General features: G+C 39.4%; 1 protein-coding gene across 2 annotated transcripts in view; it reads left to right on the top strand.

Annotated features, from left to right (window-relative positions):
- The window catches only part of BASP1 (brain abundant membrane attached signal protein 1), a 52,473-nt gene extending 33,355 nt beyond the window's left edge, over positions 1-19,118 (top strand). For both annotated transcript variants that reach the window (XM_015249671.3, XM_072958826.1), the window contains exon 2: positions 17,558-19,118. In XM_015249671.3, coding sequence (XP_015105157.2) covers positions 17,567-18,238 — 672 coding nt within the window. In that variant the 5' untranslated portion in view covers positions 17,558-17,566 and the 3' untranslated portion in view covers positions 18,239-19,118. The remainder of the gene's footprint in view (positions 1-17,557) is intronic.
- The last annotated feature ends 4,186 nt before the right edge of the window (positions 19,119-23,304 follow it).

Genomic DNA, 23,304 nt, shown 5'->3' with positions numbered 1-23,304 from the left:
TCTCAATTGAAAGCAAGATGGAAATAGAGTTAGGAGAGACTCTCCCTTTTCCAAGGTTGTTTAAGGCCCTTCTCCCTTTTGATTTTCCATGCAGTATTTTCCCATGTATGTTGGGCTCATTTGGTATTTCGTGTTCTTGGTTGGCATTCATCTTTTTCCAGTGTTACTGAACTCAAGTTCAGCAGCTCACTGCTCAAAAGCCAATCCTCGAGAGACAGGTGTTGGTTGGAAAGGAAAGGTTGCTTTGTTCAGGAGGCCAGCAACCTGGGGAGAAGGCAGATTCGTGTCCAAGAACCAACATCATTCTCACTGTTGTAAGATTTTACCTGGTTAGTAACACTTACCTGCTCTTAAACCTACAGATTATGTAGTGTATATTGCAGACTTTAATCTAGAATTTAAATGTTAAGGGACATGATGGTGATGATGATGATTTTGATTAAATTGTACCAATTTCTATTTGTTTGCTTGTTTTGAATACAGTAATTTGTTCCATCTCAGTTCAACTTAATCTTGAAATTCAAGATGACTCCCTATTACATAGAAACAGGGCTGAGAAATGGTTTTAGGTAAAGGAGTAAAAGGAGTGAGTGTGTTAAATGAACTGTGTACTTTCCTGTAAATACTCTATTTAAATGGGTTAATAACCTCCTCCCCCTTTCTTTTATGGGTGAGTTTGAGTTTGCGGAGGCTAACTGTGCTGCCCAAGTTCACGTAGCTGAACTTGATCTGCTGACTCCACTGCCCATATGCTTTCTCCCACAGAGTATATTGGGTCAGGGCGCAGAACTCATTGGCCAGCTATCAAAGTTCTGTTTGAAACTAAAACAAAAAAAACCTGTTTTCTGAAACATGAACTCTAATTACATAAAATGGATGCTTCTGAAAACAGTATTGTCTCAACAGGGCGGACTGTAAACTTTGAACAACAATTGAAGCCTCACATTATGTGAGAAGGGAGTTTGCAGAACTGAACATCCACCGGGCTGTGCTTCCCCCACCAGTGGCAGAAGTTGCTGGGGAGACAAGGAACCGCCCACGGCCTGGCGGAGGCGCGGGGCTTCTCAGCAGCTGCTGCTGCTGGTCCGAACCTTGCTCTTCCCAGCAGGCTGCTGTGTGGTGTGCCCCGTGTGGCAAAACAAGGGCGCTAGTGGAGGGGTTAGGTGGGAGAGGGTGGGACAGGCGGTGGGGGGCGGGCAGTTAGGTGCCAGGGAGCTTTGGGGAAGGAGAATGAGCCCTGACAACTCTAATTTATTTGAGATTCTGGTAGCAAAGAGGACTCAAGGAGAAAATGGCTTAGTAGTTAATGAGATTTCATTGGGGCTGATGCCACCTTGTTCTGTCCACCGCCACCTTGTTCTGTCCACCATCACCTCCAGGCTGGACCTACGTAGGTCTTCTGCCATGCTTCTTTCTAGCTTGGTAAGCTCCAGTAATCACACTGGTCTTTGGGATTTTCAGGTTTTAGTTTTTACAGATGATGCAAAATCATTAGCTGACCCAATGCCACTTCCAACGCCATGTATCTGTATTTCTCAGTGAATGGCCCCTGAGCCACTGACTTCAGCTTCACCTGGTCAACTTGTTGAAAAATAGATTCTTAGGACCCACTCTGGACCCATTAATTAATCTCTGTAATGTGATCCCTAAATTACATTTTTAATAGGCTCCTCCGGTGACTTCTGTAGACATTAATTTCACTACTACTGTTTGATACAGATTGAAGTTTCGACAAAGAAGAAAATTTGAGAGACTTTGCTCCAAATCACATCATGAACAAGGAACAAACTTGTATTGAGTTCTAGTTGCTTCAGTTAGAATTCATAACCTTTCATTCATTACTTAAGAAACTATGTATTGAGCTTTTACCGTATGCCAGGTCTGAGGATAAAAGCATCGTCTTTTTTCTTAAAGAGTTCCATGGTTAGGAAGACATACCCCTCAGTTATGTTTTTAAAATCTTAGAGCATTCTGGGACTCAAACCTTTAATGTTTCTTTATTGCTCAGTGCCTCATGAAGTAGCCAAGATGCTCAAATTTGAAGAAGGCAAAAGCATAGCAGCTTGGGATAGAATGTTTAAGAAGCTTTGAGAGATATATTTGGATTTGTAAGGAGAGGCTGGGTTGCAGATGGCATTAAATGTTCCCCTGTGTTGCTTAAACTCAGCATTGTAAGAGCTTCTTGAAGACGGACGTAACTCATGCTATTTACTTGCGGATTGAATACATTGTTTCTTAATTCAGCATACATTTACTGAATCCATATTTGTGCTGAACATAAACACCAAGAACCAAAGCAGATTCTTTGTTTAAAAATCAAGGACACATATAAAGAATTCTAGAATGGTTTTCATCAAAAATGATTAAAATATGAAATAGCTTTAGGGCTGGAAATCTGACATTTGCTATTGGTGCCGAGGGAAAAAAAAGACACATTAAATAAATGTCAGCTTGTGGCAATTTTAGGTGATCATAAAAAGTGTGAACTACGCTTTATAATTGGAGATAGAAATGACTGGAAGTAGGGAAAGGGTACAGCTCAAGCGATACAGCGTCTGCTTAACATCTACAAGGTCCTGGGTTCAATTCCCAGTACCTCCTCTAAAAAATAAATATATAATTACCTCCCTCACAAAAAATAAATTAATAAAAAATTTTAAAAATTACTGGAAGTAAAGTTACAGTTCTTCTCGGTGTTAGGTGGGCCTCCTTCCTTCGCCTTGGCCAGCAGCAGGTCTTTGTCGAGTGGGTGCACCGAGCGAGCCCTTTGTGGCTCCAAAGCCCATGATGATCTATCTAGTCTGTTAACCGTTAATAAGCAGCAAAAATATCTCAGCTGCTGCAGGTTTTTTCCCTGTGCTTTATTTTAATTCCGTTTTGAGCGTTTGAAATTAGTTGCGGTCATAAGACATATTAGTTTCCTGGGTCTGTGGAAGAAAGGGATGGTTCAGAAGTGATCTCAGCAGTTTGCATTTCCTGGCTGGTTGTGGTTCACTTACTAGCTTTATTGACTAAAGAAGCAGGTGATTTATAACATAAAGTCAGATGTTAGAATGCTGCAACCAGGGCTTTTGAAAGGACCACCCGTTAAGTGCAAATAAATAACAATGTGAATGGACAGTAGACTCTAAAAGCATATTAGACTATTGATGAGAATGAATAATGAATGTTTTCTGATAGTGTTTGCTGCATGTGGCAGGATATTTTTAAAGGGGGAGAAAAAACACTTCTGCATAAAGTCTGCATTTAGTTAACCTTTATCTCCAAAGGAGAGCTTAACTGTCACCTGCCATATTTATAGCGGCATCATCAGTTCAGAGTTTTATGCTCAAAACTTGTAGAATCGATTAGGAGGTAGCTTTTGAAATGCATAGTAGCTTAGAAGAAAATTGTCTTTTCACTATGATTACAGTGATTTCTGTGTTCTCATCTTTAATTATGTGATGGATCCCAGTGCCTTAGAGTCTGCCATCATGGGTGATCCCTAGAACTTGGCCATGTCTCATTTAATGGAATGGAAATTTCACTTCTAATTTAGCAGACTTATTTCTATCACTAAGTGAAAGCTGAGTTTACATAACTCAATGGTGATGATTGTGTAGACTCTTTGATCTCCTGAGTTTATAACTTGAAAATTGCATGTTTCAGTGGAGAGTGAGTCTGTAATATTGACCAAGTAACCATCATGCATTGCCAACCTTAAAACATCACCTTTGTTCTGGGGTCATCGTATATCCGTTGAATAAATTGAAGTTAGACTTTAGGTCGATGTTGAAGTGAGCCCAGATCTGTTTTACTGTTAAAACTTCGAACATCGAATATAAAAGAGTTAAGCAATGATGATACAGATAAATGGTCAAAATGGAGACTTATCTAAAGACCAAGACTTGATTGCATAATAAGGAAAGAATAAGGGTAGAAAAGACTTCTAAAGAGTTAAGGTCCTTTTATATTTACATTGTGAATGCAGGTCTAGATATCGATGCATTTCTTACCTAAGAAACTCTTAAACCCTTTTGTAATGCAATGAGCCACTCTGCTCTCCTTTGCACATCAAATTGTTTCACCATCAGACCTCTCCTGGTTTAGTGGTCACTATGTTAATTCTTTAGCACTTTAAAGCATTTTAGTTGATGAAATGTCTGTCTCTTCCTTCCAGTACTTGAGAAATCCTAACTGTTATGTGAAGGAACTGAGAAGATAAATGACTGGACATATGAAGACCTAAAGACTAATGACTTAAAGACACAATCACATATTTACTAGAGAGAGAACTTACTGAGTCTTTGGTCTGGAAGAATTCAGATTTAACTGCATGCACCTGAACGAGAGTGATGTCAGTGCCCGGTCTGGGAAGACCCCTGGGTCTGGAATTTCACTCACTCTTCTCTCTCACTCCTCAGTCTGTATCGTAACCCTTACCGAACTGAGCTTAACCGTGGCTGACCCTCCTGAGTCTTCCAGAACCTTGCCCTATCAATTGTTTCTCCTTTATGTTTCTACTTTCTTTCTTGTCTCCTCCCATCTTCCTGTATATACTTTCAGTTCTTCCAAATCCTTATAAACAAATCAACAAAACTCCATTTTGACAAAATTGCAAATTCTTGCCTTGACTCTTGCTGTTACTTCACTGACTCTCTTTTATGTGGGCCTTTGTGGATATCTTTGCTGGCTGAGTTCTCTGAGCCCTTCCAGAGAGGCATATGTCTTCGCTCTTCTACCTGAGTCACTCCAGGGTCAGCTGTTAACAACTCATCGCAAGATCAAATCGTACAACCTCTGTTCTTATCTTTCTTAGTCTTTTTGCAGCTGAATATCACTCCTCCAGGCTGCTTCCTAAAATTCTCTCTTCTTTTGATTTCTGAGGCATATTTTTCCCCCTTTCTGGTTTTCTGCCTTCTGCCACCTAAATACAAACATTCTATTAGGCAACCTTGATAGGTGTATCCATCATCCGTCCCTCCAGGTGGATGGATCCTGACCCTTCTCCTAAAGGGGACTAGGGGTTTCTTAACACTCTTGACTGGATTCTTCCTGTTGGTTTGCTCTAACATACTCTCCACTTCTCCATCCTCATCGAAAGACAGCCTAGTCATCTTTCAAGGCAGTTTATCGTGATGGTTAAGAGTGCTCACTCCAGTGCCAGAGTGCATGGGTTCACACCACATCTCCAGACCACTAGTTGTATGATCTTGGGTAAGTTATTTGGCTCCTTTGTTTCCTAATGGTAAAGTGGAGACAGTAATAATAATTCCTTCCTTGTAGGATTGATGAGACAGTTGATGGTTTAATATTTGTCAAGATTAAATAGTAAGACAGTCTTAGAGTAAGTACTGTAGGTATAAGTACTTTTAATATTTCTACCATCTCAAACTGCAGCTTCCGTATAAAACTTTTCTGACTCTTGACTCCAACTAAAGGTCATCTCTTCTGGGAAAACTTATTTTTTGCTCTGTTATGACGCCTAACTTCCTCTCATTTTACTTGTCTCCGTTTGTCTTAACCCTAGTGCTGGACTAGAGTAGGCTCTCTTTCCCCTCTTATATTCCCTGCCATGTCTTACTTGACTTCAAAAAAATTTCTTTTCCTACCAAAGATCAGGTGTATTTTTCTGTAGAATAATTTCTGAAGATTTGAAGTTCTGGAGGCTACTCTGAATGTTGGATTAAAAAAAAATTTTTTTTATTTGCACTCTTTTTAATTGAAATATAGTCAGTTTACAATTTTGTGTCAATTTCTGGTGTACAGCATAAAGTGTCAGTCACACATATACATACATATATTCATTTTCATATTCTTTTTCATCATAGGCTACCCCAAGATTTTGAATATAGTTCCCCCTGCTATACAGTAGAAACTTGTTTATTTTATATATAGTAGTTAGTATCTGCAAATCTCGAACATCCAATTTGTCCCTTCTCAATACTTTTACCCCCCTGGTAACCATAAATTTGTTCCCTATGTCTGTGAGTCTGTTTCTGTTTTGTAAATCAGTTCATCTGTGTCTTTTTTGCATGTTGGATTTTTGATGAGTGATCCGCAGAGATACTTTGAGGGTGCTCTGCAGGGCTAGCCCGAACTTCATGAAGAAAAATAGTGGAAGCTTCACTTGTGGTTAATTTCCTTTTCTATTGGAGGACTTTCTGACTTTGTAGATGTAACTCATCTTAACCACCTCTTTGGGAAAATTGGGTTGCAACAGTGAGTGTATGTGCATCTGTGTGCTTTCCAAATATTTCTTGCACATTGTACAGTACATTTTTTACAATGTTGAACATTTTTTATTGTGACAAGTAAGTAGGTTATCTTGCAAATGTTTTCTCTAAAATTTTACTCGTGATATTTAATAGGTTTGCCTTAGAAATTTAGACATGAGTTGACAACTCTTACTATACTTCCCCATCCCCAGAGGACATTCCCAGACCCTAAATGTTGGAGATTTTACAGTTGCTAAATAGAAGCTTTCACCAAATCAGATACTGACAACAATAATTCAAGAATGGAAATTATCACCAGGCATTGACAAAACCTGAGAGCAAATCATTATGACAAAGCATATCCTAGTAGGAATACCAGAAATACACACAGGCTGCATTATCTTTATTTCATTTTCCTCTTTTAGAGCAAAAGTTTTGGCATTTGAAAGAAGAGAGCCAGCCATTTGTTGAAAACAGAAATTGTTGCACATAACCAACCATATGTTTTAGATTTTTTCCCCCTCTATTATTGAAAATGTATTTTGAATTTGTTGTGTTTCTCCATACTTTGTAAAATCTTTCCTTAAGGTTAAAAAGATTTTTCCCCCCTTTTTCTTATCCCAACATTTGCTTCAGCTTGGTTTAACCAACAACTTGGAGTCTTTTGAGCCTGAGTCATTATAAATCCAACATGTGTGGTGATGTTTGTCTGCAGACGCAACTTATGAGTCAGTTCTAACTTTGTATGTTACCTTAAAAAAAATCAATACTGGATTTTCTTGTATATAAACCTGTTGAACCTTGGCAGCCCTGAATTTGCAGAATGACACAGTTAATGTGCTATGGCCACAGATTTAACTTTGTCAAGAAACATTGATTCATTCTCATGATGTGATCAAAACAAGAAATAATCTCCTTTTGATTCTGTTTCCGTCTTATAATCAGAAGATAATGTATCAGCTTCGCAGATGGAAACAGAATGAAAAAGAGACTCTTTCTTGTCTTGATCTCACAGTGAAGCAGCAATCAAACCAGAAATAGTACTCCAGTCTCTGGCACATACTGTTGCATATTCATGTTGGGTTTTGCTATAGGCTTGGAGTCATCTTTTTCATCGTATTCTGTTTGATATCATCCTTAAGAACTTTATTCTTCTGGTTCTAGATGAAATGGTTAATTAATCCAAATTTGTGTGGCACTAGATGGGACCTTTGTATGAATTCAAACTGTCCTATATAGAAAGTACCTAGATATTAGCGCAGAGGTAGGAGATATAAGTAAGAATAGCACGTGAAGTCATAATATAGTAACTTTCAGATCATATGGAGAAATTCTCTATCGTTTCCTTGTTTTGTTTTATACACCAGTAAATGTATGCCAGTGATTTTCATTGTCACAGCATTATGTTGCTGTTCATTGACAGAGTAACAAAAATGTAGAAATATGCTAATGAGAAATGGAATTGGGAGATGCCTTGAAATACGTACTATTGCGGGAAGAATACAGTGCTTGTAATGCCCGTGGTGTTTGGATAGTTAATGCCTGGAAACTGTCATGATACAAGATTGCATTTTCTGAAGAGGGTCAGTGCTCTAACTGGGGCTTGCCTTTTTCATCTGAAGGTGTGGGCAACACTAACGGCTATCACCAGCGAAGTGCTACCTAAATGAAGCTTCTTCCATCACAAATGGTGATCATTTGCATGTCAAAACATGGAAAATTCAGTAGATGGGCTGAGAAAAACCTTAACCTTTACCAATAATCTTGCTCACGAGCAGGATGCAGGATGGTTCCTGAAGCTCTTTGGATGACCCAGCTCTCTAGCAAAACTTTTCTCGGATGCCTGATGGCATGCTGTTACTCAGATCTGCCTCAAAGGACTGAAATTTTAAAGTTGGTGGTGACAATTATTGTTTCACCTACTCAAAACTCCTTGTGATCCAGTATTTCTTCCTTTCTCCCTCACCTACACCCAACCAGACTATTCAGTAAAGGCTAAATAGTCTTTCAAGGACTAAAGAAAGGAAGCAGTAAGTGATAGCTCCTAGACCCCTCACGTTTTATTGGAAAGCCATGTAAGAACGACTTCCAATAACGGCTAAAATAGCGATTAAATTCCACCCTGGTGGGTAGAGTTATGTCAGCGTTGGCAATTGTCTTGACCAAAACCAAAGGGACATACAGGCAGAGGGGCCGAGCTGTGTGTTTTCACTTGGTAGCCAGAGGCTTTGAGAACCTCAGTCGCTGGAAGGGCAGAACTGTCTTCTATAGAGACAACTGAAGACCAAGTCAGCTTAAAGTCTCCACTCACCACAGTCTGCCAGTTGGCTCCTTTCTTAGCACCGAGGACAGGGAAGCTATCCCAATGGGCTTCCCGATTCATGATAACTTTGCTTTACCTTTAGTGCGAAATGAAGTCAGGGTTTAAACCCTCTTCTGCTAGATACTTCTTGCCTGTGAAGGTGCCCTACTGGAAAGCGTATGGGATAAAATGTTTGGCTTCAGTTTCTCTAAGATAAAAATTCAGAAAAAGATTGGATCCAGTGGAGGAGTAGATATTCGGAAGCAGTAATAGGGAGAATTTTTCTCTTTTTTCTGACTCTCTCCCTCTCTCTTTTATGTCTGGGTGATGAATCTTTGCTCTTACTGTTTTCAGAGCCACCATGACCTCATGCTGATAGTCCCAAAGCAAAGCTGTTGGTATTAAAAACCTGTAACTGGCTGGGAACTCTTTTCCCAGCTTATGATAAACTCCAAACAAAAATCTTCTAACATGTTGCATTTTGATAGCGCAGTGAAAATGGTGCTATGTCCTAGTTTTGTTCTGTGTCTCTTTCCATTACATTGGGTATAGAAATGAATTACCCCTTGATTTTGAAAATACGTGATTCATAAGAACATTCTTAGACACAACTGTTTAATTAAGAGAATCCACAAAAACATATGGACCTTTATAAACAAGTGAATTATTTTTTTCCCCCTTAGACGAACCATTCCATATTTCTGGGCTCAATTCAAAACCAAACAAACAAAAAATGGTTCCTCCCAAAGCAAGTGGTATAATCAGTTGGTGGTACTAGTGCTTGCTTACTGTTCACCTCTTCAGACTTGTTGAAGGAAGGAAAAGAGAATGAGTCCATGGCTAAAACCTTCAAGTTTGGCAAAAATGTAGACCATTTTTGTATTGGACAATCATTGTAACATTGGTACATTATTAACCATGGTAACATTTATCAAGATTTATTAATCATGGTAACATTTATTCTGACTCAGGAATTTAATCCACTTTCTTCATAAAATTCAAGATAGTTTATCATATTTTTTGCATAAGCAGATTAATCTAGATATAAATGAAACTGCCCCATATATTTTAAACTTCCTTTGAGACCTTTGGGTGAGGGAGGAGTCCATAGTCAGGAATTTGAGAATTTGAGAATTTTAAGATTTATTGAGGAAGGAGTCTAGCCACTACTAAGATAATTTTTCTCACCAGTAGCAAGTGGGTGAAAGCTGGTTTCTGACAGACAAAATATACTTTGTCGGGAGGCCACACATGACTAAGTGCTTGGTGTTAATGTCCTATGAAACAGCACAGTCTTGCCTTAGAAAGGCGAGTCTTCCATTTGCACCGAATGTGTGTTCCTAAAGGGTTTGCAAACACTGTTCCCAATGTCAACTAATTCTGGATGAGGTGGTAGATGGTGTGGCAAGAAAATCATTCCTCTGTTGTGCCAGTTTATGTTTTATAAGTGGTTTTTATCTATAGGAAACAGACTAATTAGTTTTAGATTACTAAATATTGAATTTATATATTTAAATGGTTCTCACGTGATGCAGGGTGGGAAAAGGTAAATCTTGGGGGTTAAGTTTCAGCATGAATTTTAAAGAGACACACTCAGACCATAGCATTGATCATAGGACATTTTTCTCACATACCCCTTTTGTTTAGTGCCAAGAAGGACCCATAAAATATATCTATCCATCTATATATGTATGTGTGTATATATATATATACACACACATGTATGTGTATGTAATTTTTTTTTCAGGAGGGGAATAAACTTCAAGTATCTTTTACTGAAAGGGAAATTTGAGACCCAGAGCAGGAGGTGACTTGCTCAGAATTTTATAACAAATTATTGGGGTGGGAGGGTATAGCTCAGTGGTAGAGTATGTGTTTAGCATGCACAAGGTCGTGGGTTCAATCGCTGGTACTTCTGTTAAAAAATAAATAAATAAAAATAAATATACCTAATCCCCATTTTTTTATTAAAAAAAATTATTAACAGCTGGGACCAGCATGCAGTGTGTTTGCTATTTTTAGCAAACGTCATACTAAGTGAGTGCTGGGTGGCTTGTTTTTGACATGAGCCTTAAAGAAAAGATTGATAATTTAATTTTTTCCTAAATGACATTTTGCCCTTTGCTTGTCTACCTTTATTTTCTCAAAATTTCAATTCAGTAGGCTATGCTGGTTAGATTGGTTTATATTAAGGTCAGGAAAAACAGATAAGAGCCTATTAGGAAAGTTCTGGATGAGTCGATCATCTTAGAATTTGAAGAATTGTGGTTGTTTAATGAAATCCCATGATAATTCAGTTTATGCAGAAGTGGTTCTGCCCAGTGTGTCCTGGGATCGTGTGTACAGAATAAACACATCTTAAATGATTTGAATGGCTAAAGAACACCTTCTGGCGTCACTGGCAGGCTTCCTGCAGCCATAGGAACAAAGAATTGAAACAGCTAGACTATCTTTGTTACAAAAAAGCATTTCAAATTATTTCTTGTCCTTAATCCCCCAAAGAATTTTTTTTCAGGTTTTCTATAGTGGCAATATATAGGATCAAATTTTTCTTTTTCCTTTATAGATATATATTAGTAGTCAACTTGGTGGTTGAACATTAGCTTGTAAACAGAATTTCCTTTTACAAGAAAAGAAATCTGTGTTAGCTCCAAGACTCAACAAAATCCTCCAAATACTTGCTTTGGGGAAGGAATTAAAACCTAGTATTTAGGCCATATATTACTTTATTTCATGTACTTATTTCTGAAGACAAAAGAATCCTCACCTTACTTAGCCTACCCAGCTAGGAAGTTCCTCTGTTACGTGCCTTGAAGACATTAGAGAAACACACCATTAGAGGTTTTGTGAAAGTTCTTAAATATAGACCGTCATTAGCAAAAGTCATCCGCTGCCAATAAACAAAGAGAAGTGTCAGAAATGAATGTGTCACATAAGCTAACAACGATGCTTTGCAGTCGGTCTCAAGAGGTGGTGGGTGGATCAGTCACCTGGATGCCGCCTCCTTCTGAGTCCCTGATGGATGTGCCAGCAAATGGCTGGCTGGACCACCACCACTGACCCGCTAACTTTCACAGCTTCTCTCCTGTTTTCCCACATCCCATCCGTGGTGGCTCTGATCACCTACCAGTGCTAGATTGTCACTTTCCTCTCTTCACTCAAAAGCAGAACTTTAAGTCTTCTGGACTATTTGTTTATAGCCAAGTGGGATTAGTTAACTAGAGCGAGGCTCGGTTTTTGTAAGATGGGGAAATGAGTCACAAGACAGCTGTGGGAGGTTTAAAACTCTGTTGGGGGGAGGGTATAGCTCAGTGGGTAGAGTGCGTGCCTAGCATGCATGAGGCCCTGGGTTCAATCCCCAGTACCCCCATTAAAAAAATAAATAAGTAAATAAACCTAATTACTTCTCCCTCCAAGAAAACCAACCAAACCAAAAAGAAAAAAGGAAAAAAAAACCCCAAAACAAAACACTGTTTGTTAGTACCTTAAAAATATGAAATGCTTTGGTACTTTATAATAAAGAAAATTTTGATCTGTGGAAAAAAAAAAATAGGGGGTGGCATTTGACTGCTACCTTTCCTCCTAAACGTCTTATGTTTAGCTTCTTAACAAAGGTAAGGTGTAGCTCAAAGTGTTTTGCCTTTCACATGTATATGTCAGTAAGAGAGTTTTCACCGAAGAATTTGGATCCTCTTTTCATCCTGATGACTGAAGAGGAGATTTTTTTTCCTCTCGTTTCCTTGAACCAGGTGATGAAGAGGTAGTGAAACGATGAAATGATATTTCTTTTATGATCACTCTAGCATCACCTCAGATTGGGAGGAAGGAGGTTTGATGACTAATCTATAAGTTTTACTTCTATCTGGAAAATGATTTCTTGGTATAATAGACTGTTTATATCTTATAACTTAATTTTAATATAAGCAGTATGGTGATGATGTGGCAACAGCAGATAACCGTACAAACTTCTTTTCCACACGTACCCAGTCTGCAGGAACATGCATGGAACACACCCCCTGAAAATCTCCTTGATGACATTTGAAAATATTTTTAAATTTAAATTTCTTAAATTTTTTATTTTGGGGGGAGGTAATTAGGTTTATTTATTTATTTGTTTGTTTCTATTATTACTATTTTTTCAGTGAAGGTACTGGGGAATTGAACCTGGGACCTCATGCATTCTAAGCATGTGCTCTACCACTTGAGCTACATATACCCTCCCCCTTGAAAATATTTTTAAAATATCTGAATTCCAGGGCTTCTAATTCCTGATTCTAGAACTTGTGTGTGGAACCTGTGTTCTCCTGGTCTCTTGGGGTTTGCAAGCACAGAACTATCTAAGAATTGCAAAATTAAATGGTGGGGAAAGGAACCAACATTTATTGCAGGCCCATGAAATGCAAGACGTTGTACTGATGCCTCATGTTAAATTTTCCTAAGATTGACATTTCTTATCGGACAGGAAACGAAAGGACAATGAAGTTAAGTAACTTGCCCAAGGGTTCAGGGCAGGTGAGCCGTGGAGATGGAACTCAGAACAACATCTCACCAGTCTTCCATGATGCAGTGTGCGGCATCTCTGTGAAATAATTCCTGTTCAACATTTTCCAGGTTAAACTCAGTGAAGCTCCTCTTTCTCTGTTGCTATTGGTCATTAGTTGTTTCCTATGCCAACTTGAATCCATCAGTCTATAGTGTTGGCCCTTGTAACATAGAATTCTCTTGTAATTTGAAAGGACAACTCCTGACTTTGCTTTCCTTTGAGATGTGTGTGTGTGTGTGTGTGTGTGTTTATATATATTTTTATTGAAGTATAGTCAGTTTACAATGTTGTGTCAATTTCTAGTGTACAGCACAATGCTTCAGTCATATAGGAATATATGTGTATTTGTTTTCATATTCTTTTTCACCATAAGTTATTACAAGATATTGGATATAGTTCCCTGTGCTATACAGTAGAAACTTATGTATCTACTTTATATATATATATTAGTTAGTGTCTGCAAATCTCAAACTCCCAATTTATCCCTTCCCACCCTCTTCCCCACTGCTAACAGTAAGTTTGTTTTCTATGTCTGTAAGTCTGTTTCTGTTTTGTAAATAAATTTGTTTGTCCTTTTTTTTTTAAGATTCCACATATAAGTGATATCATATGGTATTTTTCTTTCTGACTCATCTCATTTAGAATGACAGTCTCCAGATCCATCCATGTTGCTGCAAATGGCATTATTTTATTCTTTTTTATGGCTGAGTAGTATTCCATTGTATAAATATACTACAGCTTCTTTATCCAGTCACCAGTGGACATTTAGGTTGTTTGCATATCTTGGCTATTGTATACAGTGCTGCTAGGAACATTAGGGTGCAAGTGTCTTTTTTGAATAAAGGTTCCCTCTGTATATCCCACTCCTTTGAGATGTTTTAACTAATAAATCAACTTTAGTGTTTGATTATCATATCAACACATAGAGCTTAGTTCCGTGCATCAGCCTGAGTCTGAGTTTTCTTGCTGTGCCACTCAATGGCTGGTGAATGTCCCAAATGTGGAGAAATGAAGAGGTAGTCTTGGCCCTTTCATTGTAGCTTCTTCGATTTGGGTTTAAGTACCTTCCAGCATGGATGACTAGTTGCTGTATGTGTGTGTTTGTTTAACTGCTTTATTATTTTTTTTTAACTTAGAAGTTTCAACTTCTGACTTTCTACACCAACTGATTTCTTTCAAAATTAAAAGTAATACAAATAAGTGGTATAATTAAACTAATAAATATTAGTTTATAAATATTAATATAATTAAATAAATAATAAATAAATAAATAAATAAATACGCCCAGCACTCTCCTTATTTCTTAAGGATCTTGATACAAAGCTCTTCTGGCAAATGGGCTGATGAAACGTTTAGGGGCGGAGGGTACCTGAAATTCTGAATTTCATCCTTATCTTGTCCACATCTTGAGTTTTGAGTCACCCCAGATCTGCACCAACCGTGTGACCCAGAGTGAGTACCATTCTTGAGAGGAGAGCTCTGCCTATTTGCTGGCTTCTTGGTGGAATTCCCTTTGACCCCCCTGGCTGGGGCCTTCCTGCCTTACCTAGTTTTGTCAGATGGACTTGGCCTTTTGCCTGTGGTACTGGCCCAGCTAGTTAGAATTTCCATATGGGCAAAAAGGAGGATGCTCATGACATACTTACTACCTCATGGTACTGTTGAGAAGATTAAATAAAATGGCTTAGTAACGTGTTTGGGATTAGGGTTGTGCTGGACCCCAGGAAACAGTTAATAGATTTTAAGTTGTAATTTTAATTTACCCCCTAGTTGTAAGGCAAGGTTTTCACTCAGAATGTCTTGGGAAATAACCGGATTACCAAAGTTCTGCTGGATTCTTTAAGCTTCCCTCTGATATCTCACTATATCTAACAGAAGAAAATTAGCAAAAAGTAGCTGTGTTTATTAACTTTGTGTTCAAAAAACAAACAGGAATGGAGAGACACTTTTTTAGAATTTGATTCTGTAGATTTATTTCCTACCCAGAGACGAATCGCAACTGGACTTAAAACAAAGATAGGAAGTGGCCCTAACTGTGTTTCAGAAAACCAATTTTAGTAATGTAGATTTTAGGTTTGTAAACCAACATGACTTTAAGCCTCTGGGGATAGCTGTATAGAATTTCATGCTGTGTGGGGTCAGAAAGGGGCACTCGTGTTAAGTTCATATGCACACTACATTTATAGTTTGTCTTCTCTTTTGTAGTTTCTAAGTTGGTATATGGGTTTCTATTATAGAATTGGGAGAAGATCCTAAAGGCAGACCTGTCAGAGCTCTAACTTGATGCACCAAAATATCTTCAACTATCAGAGCTGTTACTTTGACATGCACCATTCGTGCATGCTGGGTAATTCAGAATTCAGTGAAAGAGTTGTAAACTATCATTTAAACTTCTGCTCCAGTGTATTCATATTTTTACTTATTGCTTTGTGACTGCTTATGGGATAAAAGTACATTTAATTGTATTTTTACCATTTATGTTTGTTCCCACTTCTGAGAGAGAATAACCAAAAATTAAGTCACACAGCTCACTGGACATCCAAAGTGGGTTATGACCAAAAGCCACTCCCTTTTTTAAAAGATACATGTAAGAGAAATTCTTTCTTTGGTAACATAATAAAGGCTTTCCTTGAGAATTAGAACTGTATTTTAGTCACCTTTTGATGTATTGCTTTTATTCTTCCCCAACAATTCAAGTTACTGCAGATGGGAAATTCACATGCAGAGTGGTGAGACAGATTTTGACTGACGAATAGCACTTTGCTAACCAACACCTGGCTTTTAAATGAGATAAATGTAGGTTATTCACTGTCATGAATCGTGATTCCAAGGAATGGAATGAATAAGCAGCAAATTTTCTGTTTTAAATGGATTATACCTAAGAAAAAAAAATACTGGTTAAAAAATACATTATAATTTTGCCTGGAGGCAGCCCTGACCTGAAATGGAACCAGGAGGTCTCATATGTACACCTGTACACTTGGGGCACAGGGCAAGGCGCTCTCTTTCCTTCCGCTGGACTTCTTATTTGTGGAGACTGAAGAGGATACTGGCATGTGATTTCTGTCATATGCTTCATCAAGGAAAGGCAACCGATTTTCCTCTTAAGAGCAACATTTCAATAGTTTCTCACTGATACCTGATGCCATAAAAATGCACTTGAAGAAAAAGAAATGCAGTGCTTGTTTAGCTCCGGCAACAGTTCTGTGCTGAATTTGTTATTTATAAATTTATAATTGATTGATTTGGATTAATGCTTCGGTGCCAGGGGAGAGCAATTCAAGATTCAAATACATTCACGGGTTTTTATACCAGACTTATTGTCAGCCTCTAGGAAGTTGGAGACTTTGAGTGAAAAAGGCTGTTAATGACCATTGAAGTTGTGTATCTCGTTTCAGTTCTCATCAGGAAAGTGATAATGAAAGATGTTTTTAATTACCATGGAGCTATTTTTTAAAATCCCAAAATACCTTGAAAGCAATGAACAGAAGTTGGACATAACTAACAAACTAAATGTAATTGGCAACACCGTGCTTTTCATTTCTTGGGTGATAGTTTCCTTTAACTGGTCCTACTTAACAATGAGATAGACCAAATCCTCTTTGCTTTTGGTCTTTGGAGGCATGTGTGCATATATGAACATATTTGAATAATGGAGTTTGAAGTGTGAGGTTGTTTTCTTCAAATTTGTGATTTGTGTGATTTTCCAGCTGGGCCATTTCTCTGGAAAGTATTTTAAAATTATGAAGTCTTTTACTCACTACAATATAGACTTAAAATGGCTGTGCCTGTCATCTTGTGCACAAGTGCTCAACATTTGGGGCTTGAGTTGGACATTGGAAAGCAGAAAAAACAAATACTGCTCTGATGTTTGTGAGTGACAAGCTTACTCTTTTTAATTACTGATTCTTTGGTCTCAGCTTAATAGGTCCTCTGCTGGCTGCGATTAGACCTTTTATAACTGAGTGACTTTATGATACACTTTTTTTTTTATGTTTAATTGTGGCAAAGTACATGTAGCCTAAGACTTCCCATGTTAACCATTTTCAAGTGTACAGTTCAGGAGCATCCTTCCTGAACTCTTCACTTTGTAAACGGAAGCCTCTTCAGTTTTTATACTCCGTAGACATCTTTGTCCGTTGGGGCGCTGTAACAGATTACCACCGACCGAGTGCTTATAAACAACAGAAATTGATTTCTCCCAGTTCTGCAGGATGGAACGTCCTAGACTGAAGTGCAGGCAGATCTGGTGTCTGGTGGGGACCTGCTTTGTGGTCGTGGACGGCTGGGTCCTGGCTGCGTCCTTATGTGGGAAGGGGACCAGGGAGCTGAGCGGTGCGGTCTTTTCTGGGAGGGCACTTAGCCCATCAGCCGGGGCTCCACCTGCTGGCCTGGTGACCTCCCCAAGGCCCACCTCCTCCTGCCATCACACCTATGGGCTTAGGAGGACGCGCACATTCCGTCCGGACCACAAGTAACTTTTCTCGTTGTGTGTTGTGTCCCGTTGTGTTACAGAACTCCGAGATGGGAGGCAAACTGAGCAAGAAGAAGAAGGGGTACAATGTGAATGATGAGAAGGCCAAGGACAAGGACAAGAAGGCCGAAGGAGCCGGGACAGAAGAGGAGGGAACCCCCAAGGAGAACGAGACCCAGGCGGCGGCGGAGACCCCGGAGGTGAAGGAGGGCAAGGACGAGAAGCCCGAGAAGGACGCCCAGGACGCGGCCTCCAAGCCCGAAGACAAAGAAGGCGAGAAAGACACAGAGGCAGCCAAGGAAGACGCCCCGAAGGCAGAGCCCGAGCAGACGGAGGGAGGCGAGGGGAAGCCGGAGCCCCCGAAGGATGCCGAGCAGGAGCCGGCGGCCGCCTCGGGCCCCGCTGCGGGCGGCGACGCCCCCAAGGCTTCGGAGGCCGAGGAGCCCGCCGCCCCCGCCAAGGATGCCAAGGCCAAGGAGGGAGGGGAACCCGCAAAGACTGAGGCTCCCGCCGCTCCTGCCGCGCAGGAGACGAAAAGCGACGGGGCCCCGGCTTCGGACTCAAAACCCAGCAGCGCTGAGGCTGCCCCGTCCTCCAAGGAGACCCCCGCAGCCACGGAAGCACCCAGTTCCACGCCCAAGGCCCAGGCCCCCGCAGACGAGGTCAAGCCGGCCGAGGCGCCGGCAGCTAATTCGGATCAAACCGTAGCAGTCAAAGAGTGACACGGACAGCCTATGGGAAAAAAGAACACCGTCTAACAGCAGCCCGTCTCTCTGTCTCTCTCTCTCTCTGTCTCTCTCTCTCCTATACTAACTTGTTTCAAATTGGAAGTAATGAGATGTATTGCCCAAGAAAAAGGATGATGTCCCATCGAGGGAGGGAGGGGGTGGGGAGAATCCAAATAGTATTTTTGTGGGGAAATATCTAATATACCTTCAGTCAACTCTGCCAGTCAGTTCTGGATTTTCAAGCTCAATGTCTGAAAGTAAAGTACACCTTTTGTACCTGAACCGCTGTTCCATGCACTCTGCCACTCAGATCCCAACATCCTGCCTTCTGCAAGGGGAGTCGGAGTGTTCGATTCTGCCCGCAGGGCCTGTGCCAAGGCAATCAGATCTTTATGAGAGCAGTATTTTCTGTGTTTTCTTTTTAATTTACAGCCTTTCTTAGTTTGGTATTTTTTTAATGTCGTGAATGAATGCCAACTTTCAGACAGCCCACTTAGCCTGTCCATATGTATCTCAAGGCCAAGACTCCATTCTTCCTCCCCAGGTATTTTTGGGAGTAACAAACATTCTCTCATCCTACTTAGCCTCCCTAGATTTTCTCATGACGAGTTAATGCATGTCCGTGGTTGGGTGCACCTGTAGTTCTGTTTATTGGTCAGTGGAAATGAAAAAAAAAAAAAAAAAGTCTGCGTTCATTGCAGTTCCAGTTTCTCTTCCATTCCGTGTCACAGACACCAACACACCACTCATTGGAAAATGGAAAAAAAATAAAAATAAAAATAAAAAAACAAAAAAAAAGTACAATGGATGCATTGAAATTATATGTAATTGTATAAATGGTGCAACAGTAATAAAGTTAAACAATTAAAATGAAGTCACGAAGACTCCTGGTTTTCTTTTACCACCACCACCCTGCCCCGCGCCCCCACCTCCCCAGTAATTACTGACAGACAGACCTTATGTATTGGGCGTTTTCATGAATATATTTGGACAGACATATAACGCAGGAGCCTCGACCTTATCTGTTTCAAAAATTAGCTCATCGGTGTCAGTAAATCTTAGAAGAATCGAAACTAAAAACTTACTATGTATGATATACCCCATAAAAATGAGGTGATGAATTTAATTAAAAGTCACAAATATTTTGAATAAAATACATTAGAAGACAAACAATAAACAGAGTTGATCACGAAGGGCTGGAGAGGAGAGAATTCCAAGATCTTAAAAGAAACATGCCACGTATGTCAGTTGTGAAACCACTGAAGATAGTTTTGTTTTATCTGTTTATTTATCATTGTTGTGAGAGAGCCAGGCAAGGGGCCCTGAGTGTTGAGCAGTACGCTGGAGGGCAGTGACTTTAATCCTGTTCAGGTTTAGCATGAACGACTTGTATGGCTTTTAAGCTACATTTAAACTGCCGGGCTTCCCTGCTCTACTTACAAGAGGGTTAGGGCAAAGCCCCTTCTGAAATATTTAATAGTTTGTGTACGTGCCTGATGACGGATTTATAGGATGGATAGGTATATAGCAACAGCTGTGATGTCACCTCATCCCTTGAAATCTCCCCCAGAGCTGAAACAGTGCTCCTCCGTTCGCTCAAGTTCCGTAGATGGGGAGGGGGTTGGAGGCTGGGGGTCAGGAGCGGCTTTCAGAGCAGCCAGCCATGAGCATCAGTTCAGTAATGTAAGATGAGTTGCTTCAAATCTCTTGATGTTGATTTGGGTCTTTTCCAATTGGATATTAGCCACCAAATCTCCAATATAAACTACTTAAAAAAGAATTGAACCCTAGCCACCCCAAAATTCCTCATGATTCTATCAGTTAAGTGGAAGTTTTTTTTTTTTTTGCAGGGATAGGGGGGTTGGATTGGATGGTAATTAACCTAGAAAATTTTCTGCAGAATTTGTGAAGGGCTAGTATACATGAATTAATTCCCAAAGGGACATGAGCGATATGGTGGATGAGGATGAACCCTATTCGGATCAAATGGGTTATGAAATAAAAAAGGAGAAAAAGTCCTCCAATTATCTTCTCAGTAGCCTAGTCTGGACCATACCTAAGATGTCGCCAGTGGATGAAATGGGAGAAGAAAACGGTGAAACTGAATATTAGGCAAATAGACTTGTTGGGGTTAATTCATATCTATGTTCAACTTTAGGCACTTTTGGTTCTTGTTTCTATAGTGAAATAAATGTGAAATTAATGCTTGGAAGCACAACAAACAAGAAATATGTAAACACATTAACCACCAAGCAACTGTTTTAGGTAAGGAAAAACAGCAGAGGAATGTCCAAATTATTGTGGGTGTGTCCTAGCTTATATAAAATAGCTCTGGGGGTGGGTTGGTAGCGGTGGTGGGGAAAGAACAGATTCTCTGAACCATGGAGGGCATTTAAATGGTTACTAATATTAAATACCATGCTTTTCTTGCAGATAGATGTGCTTGATGGAAGCAATATGTTATAAATTCACTGTTCATCCCCTTCTTTTAATAAAAAAATATTTCACTAGGCTTTTTGGTAATTAGAATACTCAAATCGTCCTCCTGGTGTATGTAGCGTTAATCATTATAAATTTGCCATTTAGGGCTAAGTGAAACTAAGAGGACGTTTTTCTTCATTTATTTACATTTAAATTTGTTGCCTGGGAGAATTAAAATCTGAGCTATTTTTCTCTTTTCTAACTCTAGTAGGTGTTCAAGCAACTTAAAAGTATCGGAAATGTGATCCCCCAAATATGTATTTATTTATTTGAAACATTTTTCCTTAGATTTGTTTTGAGGGGGGTAATTAAGTTTATTTATTTATTTATTTTAATGGAGGTACTGGGGATTGAACCCAGGACCTTGTGCATGCTAAGCATGTGCTCTATCCCTGAGCTATACCAGGCTCCTCACCCAAAATATTTAAATCAGAATTTTAACCTAACTGTGGCTCGTAATACTTAATTTTACCACACTAAGAAAAACTTCCTTTGAAATTGTGTAATCAGCAGCAAGTGTCTTCTATGTGGGAGTGACTGGCTCAGCCAGGAAGGAACAATGTTGGCATCCATTTTAATTTTGGATTAACCTAGATTGCTCCCTCCTCAAGAAGGATCTTGAAGGGAAGGTAACACACAGACTTGTGCTCAGCAGGCAAGTTGTTTGGGTACTCACCACACTCAGGCGTGTTCAACATCTCCTTTACAAAGAAGAAAGGATTCCAGGGTCTAACACTTATGGAGTGTCTGTGTGCAGACGGCAAGGAGGAAACTGACAGGAATTGAAATGAACTTGTCGATGGTGACCAGCGCTGTCTGTCTACCTTGAATGTCCTGTCCAGTAGCTGACACTGCCTCTGTATTATGGGGATAGACGCAAGTCCCCAAGAGCTGAGGGGGTGACAGACATCCCATGGTGACCATACCTGGCCTCAGCCCTAAGAACAGCCCATCTTCAACCTGTCCCTGGCCACTGAGGCAGAGGCCACACATGGCCATGATCCAGGAACGCCACTTGGCCATTCTTGAAGAGTCTTCTTTCATTTGGTGCAGTCAAGACCCAGGTCCAATGTACATTAGGGAATTGGTTGTCAGCCGTCTAGTGCTGAGAAGATGTAGACATTCTTTAGCTGCCAAAGTTGGGGAAATTATTAGGTGCCAGAAGTTATACAGTTTTTCCGATAAAGTATCCCAAAATCTTAATTTTCATGAAATGAAATACTATGGTATATTGAAACACATTATCTGCATTGAAACATTCAACATAGCAATTAACATTCACTGCCGGAGCTGCTTTGGGACACCCATCTTTTTTTGTTCCTTTACAGATATAAGGCTTAGACATACAGCAAATTTCAGTCCAGTTTCACTTACGGAAAAAAAAATCTATTTAGGAACTTTACTATTTTGTTGTTATCCAACGTCCTGTCTCAAGAGTGATGAGGTTAATCTTCAATCTTGACTTCTATTTTGCTTTTCCAGAGTAACGGGCGCAGTTATTTTGATCTTTATTTTTAACTAATTTGCACAAGTATGGAAATTGGATGATTGGAAGATAATTTTAAGAATATACCAAATAGCAGTGCCACTAATATTTGTGGGATTAACCAGATGAGCTATTATATGCATCTTTATAAAAGGAAGCAAAATTTGTTTCATTTATAATTGATACTGTTTTTGGTCAGCCAAGTAGTCCATCTTTAATCGTTTAGCTCAGGGACGGCCATTTGAGCCGGATGTTGCAATTTTTTCTTTTTTTTTTTTAACCCTTTCTGCTCATGGAAAAGTGAAAAGAGTAATACAGAGAGTTTTTTCAGAAAGGTATATCTCTTTGATTAAAAAAAAAAGATTTCTTTTCATGAGCCTATATGCTTCATGCCTTTTTAACAACAGAGATTTTATTAGTGTACAAAATCTAAAAGTCCAGAAACCACTGGTTTAGTACATTTCTCCCAGTTTTTCTCAGCCTTCCTTTTATTAAGAGCACTTTTCCTTGTGAAGCTGTATTCTTCCACTTGGATACATATTTAAATTCCTCGAGGGAATGTCTGTTTGAAAAAGAACTATGCTCTTGAAAAAGAATACTGAGTACAAATGTACACATTAAAGTAAATAGCAATGTCATATAGCTCTATCTCACGTACGCTTGACCTTCATATTGTCCCAAGGTCCAAATATCACATTTGTTCTCCATTTTGTTTCCTTTGAAGATGGTTTTATGTTTCCCCCGAGTTTCCCTCTGAGTCTAGGAAAATTCACTTTTAATATCACTCATTTATAAATTAATTGGTCTTCTAGAGTGTATCCACTTGTTTTAACTCCCTCAGGTTTTCTTTTTCTCAAAGAATTGCTGATCAGGTCCATGTCCTCAACGGTCGATGACAGAACGATGGAGCGATAAGCACCAATTTAGAATCATTTAGAAAGTGTTTGTGTTTGCTCCCCTCACATATGTTTCCGCTTTTGCATGCCCAGGATTTAAAAGCGTTAGAGAGAAAGGGTCTCAGAAGTGCCGTCTGGAGAAATTCTCATCTTCTTATGACTTTACAGGCATGTCCCCAATTTTGAGGCAGAATTTC

Source organism: Vicugna pacos, chromosome 3 (assembly GCF_048564905.1).
Source record: "Vicugna pacos chromosome 3, VicPac4, whole genome shotgun sequence".
Taxonomy (NCBI): domain Eukaryota; kingdom Metazoa; phylum Chordata; class Mammalia; order Artiodactyla; family Camelidae; genus Vicugna; species Vicugna pacos.
Note: the sequence above shows the minus strand (reverse complement) of the source record. Positions and strands in the feature narration are given on the sequence as shown.